Genomic DNA, 5,275 nt, shown 5'->3' with positions numbered 1-5,275 from the left:
ACTCTGTCTGTCTGTCTGTCTGTCTGTCTGTCTGTCTGTCTGTCTGTCTGTCTGTCAGTTTGAGTCCCGGGAAAGAACATAGGATAGTTTTTATCCCGGTTTTTGAAACAGGGACGCGCGCGATAAAGTTTTTCTGTGACAGACAAAATTCCACGCGGGCGAAGCCGCGGGCGGAAAGCTAGTTAGAATATAAGGTTTTTGGGAGTTAACTTGAAATTTTAATTTTAAGTTAGTTATGTAAGGTGTTTAGGTTAATTAATTCAAAAGTATATTTGTTGTATGGTTGTATTGGGTAAGTTAGTTAAGTTGGGTTTTAAGGAGTAGATAGGTAGTTGTTATGATGATATAAAGATAAAATTCAGAGGGGATGTTAGGATATAGAATTTTATCATGAGATGACATGTTGCTGGCAGGTTTTATTTTAAAAGTAAACAGCATTAGAATAAAGTTTGAAAATAATGACAGGTGTTGAAAAGCAAGAAAATGTGACATTGTATCATTGTATTATTGAATTTCGATAGATTCAGTTGTAAATGTTTTAATATTTAATATGTAATAGATTTTGATAATATTTTAATAATAAAGTGTGTGTGAGTATTGAAGTGGCGTTATTATGATTGAATAACCTCCCAGGAGTTGTGTGGAGAGGCACACTCCTCGAACAGGTATAACTTCACTTTAACTCGGAGATCGCGGCAACAACAGTAAATTTTATTTAAACGAAAAGCAACAACATGGCCGTTGCTATAAGTCACAGTCCACTGAAATAACATTAAAAATTAAAAGAAATCAATAAAAAAATCAATCAGTCATGTCAATCATCCGTCAAGTGTCAACTGGTGTCAACATTTTATTTTTACTGCCGTTTGAGTGGGTGATTTTTAGTATTACAATAAATAAAAAAATCATGTGCATGAGCATGCGCTGCCACGCAGATGGAAAGTGACGTGGCAAAAAGTTTGGAGCATAGAACTTCATGGGACAGGGGCACCAAACGTTCTCCCCTCGCCGTAAGCATTCAGGGCCTCCGTCGGTGCTGGAGTTACAATGTTCATACACGTGTCGCGCATAACCTAGACGTGAGTACATTTTGACCATTTGACTTCTGTGACTCTATTATATGAGTTTTAAGCTTGTTTCTTAATGTACTCTTAATTTTCAGGGCGCGCATTGGCGGTGGTAGGTCATTCCAGCACCGCGTGGCTGCGAATCTAAAGGATCCCCTGAAAGCCACAGTTCGATGTTGAGGAGTGAGAAAGGTGTGTGTGCACATTCTTTTATTATATCTGTTGCTATCCTGTGCCCAAGCCAACTTCTCATACAGATAAATTGGCCTTTTTGTGTCAATGACTCCAAAAAGCATGATGGTCAAGTGCAGCTGCCTGCGCGCTTCCATTCTCATCAAGTTTGCCGAATTTAGAAAAGGGGACACATGTGTCCTCGGGGGAATATGAAAGCAGAAACGCGCACAAGAGTTTTGAACTCTCTGTATGAGTCTTGCAGTCCTTGCTAGGAGGCATGGTCCGTATACCGTGTCACAGTAATTAAGCTTTGACAGTACCAATGCCTCACAAAGCGAAATTCGAAGCCTTTCACACAAGTACGGTCTAATACCATACAACAACCTCAACCGATAGAAGCAGGTCCGAACGCAGTCAGCTATATGGCTCTCGAATCTCAAGTGGCCATCCATAATGAGACCCAGGTTCCTGGCCTTATCCACTATCTCAACTGGCTCCCCGTTTATCAGAATGTTCAGTGGAACACCTCTCAGCTTAGCCATTTGTTTAGGGGTGCCAATCAGCACAGCTTTAGATTTGCCAGGATTCAGAACGAGGCAGCTAGATTTGCACCACTCAGGGATACTATCCAATTCACGATTTAGCAAAGCTATTGCGCTCGCATGACCGGCTGGATTGAATGAGACATAGACTTGCAGGTCATCAGCGTACAAGTGGTAGTTGCAGTGTGTGATTTGAGTAACTATATCTGCGCTATACAGTATGTAGAGGATGGGTCCTAATATTGAGCCCTGTGGCACACCGCGAGTTACCACCTGAGGTTGGGACTGTGACCTAGTACCATTTGCGTGTTTCAGCTCAACATATTGCCGCCTTCTGGACAGATAACTATGAAACCAACGGACAGTACCTGGGTCGAGACCATAATAGCTCATCTTGGACAGCAGCAAGGGTATATTAATTGAATCGAAGGCCCTAGAGAAATCAAGCAGCAGTAGCAAGGTGACCTTCCCCTGGTCCTGTGCAGCCAGGATATTATCAACAACATCTGCCAAGGCGGTTGCCGTCCCACAGCCTCGCCGGAAACCTGATTGATAGTGTGGAAGCATATTGTTTTCTTCAAGATATTTAGTTAGCTGATCACACACTATCCTCTCAAGCACCTTGGAGAGGCATGGGAGGATACTTATCGGCCTGAGATCGCACAATGATGTTGGGTGGTTATTCTTCGGAATTGGTTTTATAAGTGCTATTTTCCAACTATCAGGAAATTTATTGTCAAGGATGGATCGGTTGACTATTGCAGTAATGGCGTCCAGTGAATGCGGCAGAGTAAGCAACAGCATGTCAAGTGACAGGCCATCATGCCCCTGAGCATTAGATTTGAGTCCATTGATAGTTTTCAAGACTACTTCTGGACTGACAGTCCGTAATGAGAAATGTGCAGAGCTACAGTGCCTATGGTGTTCAAAGAAAGTGAGCTGTGACATTGACACACCATCAGCACCTGGCACATCCAAGAAATGTAAATTTGTTTGGTGTGCGTCATTGAACATGGAAGGTAAGTCCTCTGTATTCTTTTTGTTAGTTAAAACTCTATTCAAGTTCCTCCACAACTGTTTAGAGTCACTCATACAGCCATTGATGTGCATGGTGAAGTAACTTGACTTTTCATGTTCCATTGCACCCACAACCACTTTTTTCATGTCAGTGTAACTCTTTTTCAGAGCTGGGGTTCTGTGCCGCTTGTACTGAGCATGAAGCCTATCCCTTATGCCCATCATTGACTTGATTGTGTCGGTAATCCACGGATGAGGTGGATGCCTGAACTTTCGAGTTTTGATTGGGGCATGCAGGTCAAACAGACCAACAATACAGAAGGTGAAGGCCTCAACCAATTGGTCAACATTGAGAATATGGTCGAAGTTCTGCCAGCTAATTGCCTCAAGGTCAGTATTTAACAGATTTGGTAATATGTTTTTTAAGGGCCTATATGTGACCCAGTATGGCCCAAGTTTTTCCTTTTTGATTTTAAACTCGGTCAGAAGCACAGCATGTCCACCTAGACCAGGGGAATGCTTAACCAGAACACTATGAGCTTTCAAGTCTGTACATATCACATCAATAAGAGTGGCACTGTGGTCTGTGAAGTGGGTTGGCTCAGAGATAAGCTGATTTAACTTGAGTGTGTGTAAGAATTGAGTGAATTGCTTATATTTGCTACCCTCTATGTTGAGTAGATTTATATTGAAATCTCCCGTTAGTATCAACCCATCTACCCTAGGGAAGGAGGCAATAGTCTCTGTAAGGTTATCAAGAAACATGTCAACATCCTGCCATGGCGGTCTGTACGCGGTGCCGATGACAATATTCTTGTTGACCAAGCGCACAGACAACCACATTTGCTCAACTGAGGAATGGGCATTAGGGTGCTGACACACTCTGACATTTAATCCCCTACGAATATAAAAGCCTACTCCTCCACCCCGGCCTCTCCTAATGTGGATTGGTCTCGGGACATGTTTCAACTGATAGCCTGGCAGTTTAGGAGCCCTCTCGCTCTCCCCCTCCCTAAGCCAGGTCTCATTAATAGCCAGTATATCTGGGGCCATACCACCCACTGCAACAATAAATTCTTCATGCCCAGTACATAGTGATCCCGCATTATAGAAACCCACCAACAAATTAGTTAACCCAAGGCCTGTGACTGTATAGTTATATAATTATAAATACCACTCATTAGGGATCGACAAAGGACATAAATGACATAACTAATTAACTTGCATAATATTATGGCTAAGATTGCACTCAAAACCATTGAAAAATTAAAATTGAATAGAGTAATTAAAATGAAGTTATCATATTGAGAAATAAGTAATATTGAGGAATTCAGCATAAAAAAAGCACAAAAGTATGACAATATTGTGTAATTGTTTAACAGTCTTAAAATAATAATCATGGTTTCAATGTCTTTGCAGTTCAGTCAGCTTGATGGAATGCCAAACACTCTTTCAAGATCTTCCATCGATCGGAGCTGGTAGATTTGAGCGCCATCGCCCCTGCGCACGAGCACACGGCCCCGCCTCGTCCAGCAGTACCGCCATTGTGACCTACGGCACTCCTCGCGCGCCCGGTGGAAGAGCAGGCGGTTGGGGCGAGTCAACCTTTCGTTGACGTAGACCCTGCCGCCACCGTCGCCCGCCAGGCCGCGGCGCACGCGCGCGGCGCGCAGCAGCTCGTCGCGCAGGTGGCGCCGCGCCAGCCGCACCACCATGCGGCGCGCGCGCCCGCCCGCCTCGGCCGGCGGCGCGCCCACGCGCTCCGCGAACACCACGTCCCGCTCGTCCAGCGCCACGCCCAGCCGGCCGGCCAGCACCGCGACGCTGTGCACGGCGTTCTCCCCCTTCTCCTCCGGGAGGTGGCCGATCTCCAGGTCCGCGAGCAGGGCCTCCTGGTCCCGCTCGTTGAGCTCGAGCCTGAGCTCGGCCACGGTGCGCTCCAGCTGCGCGCTCGCCCCCGGCCCGGGCGCCGCCCCGGCCTCCAGCCGCTGCTCGAGCGCGTCCATCCGCGCCGCGCCGGCCGAGGCGCCGCTCTGCACGGCGAGGTTGATCACGTGCAGGCGCTGCTCGACGGCTCCGACCTTCTCCTCGCAGCGGATCACCCGGCCCGTCAGCTCCCTTATCTCGCCGTACACGGCGTCGATCCGGGTGTGCATGGCCCGTACCTCCTCCCGGAATTGCCTCATCTCAAGGACGAAGGCGTGGAAGTCTGGCATCTCTACAGTCGCGTTGTGCGCGGTGTCGTCTAACGCCGGCCCCTCAAGCATGGAGACGTCCAGGCCGACGGGGCTCATGGAGGAGGCGCCCCGCCGCAGCGTGACGCCGTCGTCGACAGCGGCCCGGACCGGCGTGTCCGTATTGTCGCGCTTGGGCTGCGCGCTGACGCAGGCGACGCACCGCCACCGGTCCCTATGCTCCCCGACCAACGTGCCATGGAAGCGCTGCTCAGTAACGCCGGCGCACACCAAATCGTAG

General features: G+C 47.6%; 1 protein-coding gene and 1 long non-coding RNA gene across 2 annotated transcripts; both read left to right on the top strand.

The window, feature by feature from the left end:
• The first annotated feature begins 818 nt into the window (after positions 1 to 818).
• LOC135084136 (uncharacterized) lies at positions 819 to 4,437 on the top strand. The gene is made up of 5 exons (XR_010259764.1): positions 819 to 1,079; positions 1,163 to 1,259; positions 2,099 to 2,802; positions 2,969 to 3,190; positions 4,220 to 4,437. It is a non-coding gene; the product is annotated as an uncharacterized LOC135084136 (long non-coding RNA).
• Positions 4,438 to 4,513: 76 nt separating this feature from the next.
• Positions 4,514 to 5,275, top strand: LOC135084120 (uncharacterized). Its single transcript, XM_063978865.1, has one exon. It carries the CDS (start codon positions 4,514 to 4,516, stop codon positions 5,273 to 5,275), a length of 762 nt encoding a protein of 253 aa, XP_063834935.1.

This window comes from Ostrinia nubilalis, chromosome 25 (assembly GCF_963855985.1).
Source record: "Ostrinia nubilalis chromosome 25, ilOstNubi1.1, whole genome shotgun sequence".
Lineage (NCBI taxonomy): Eukaryota > Metazoa > Arthropoda > Insecta > Lepidoptera > Crambidae > Ostrinia > Ostrinia nubilalis.
This window is presented reverse-complemented; position numbering and strand designations above follow the sequence as displayed.

Excerpts from the sequence above, each read along its gene's own strand:
- LOC135084120 (XM_063978865.1), top strand. The coding sequence starts at position 4,514 with ATGCGGCGCGCGCGCCCGCCCGCCTCGGCCGGCGGCGCGCCCACGCGC.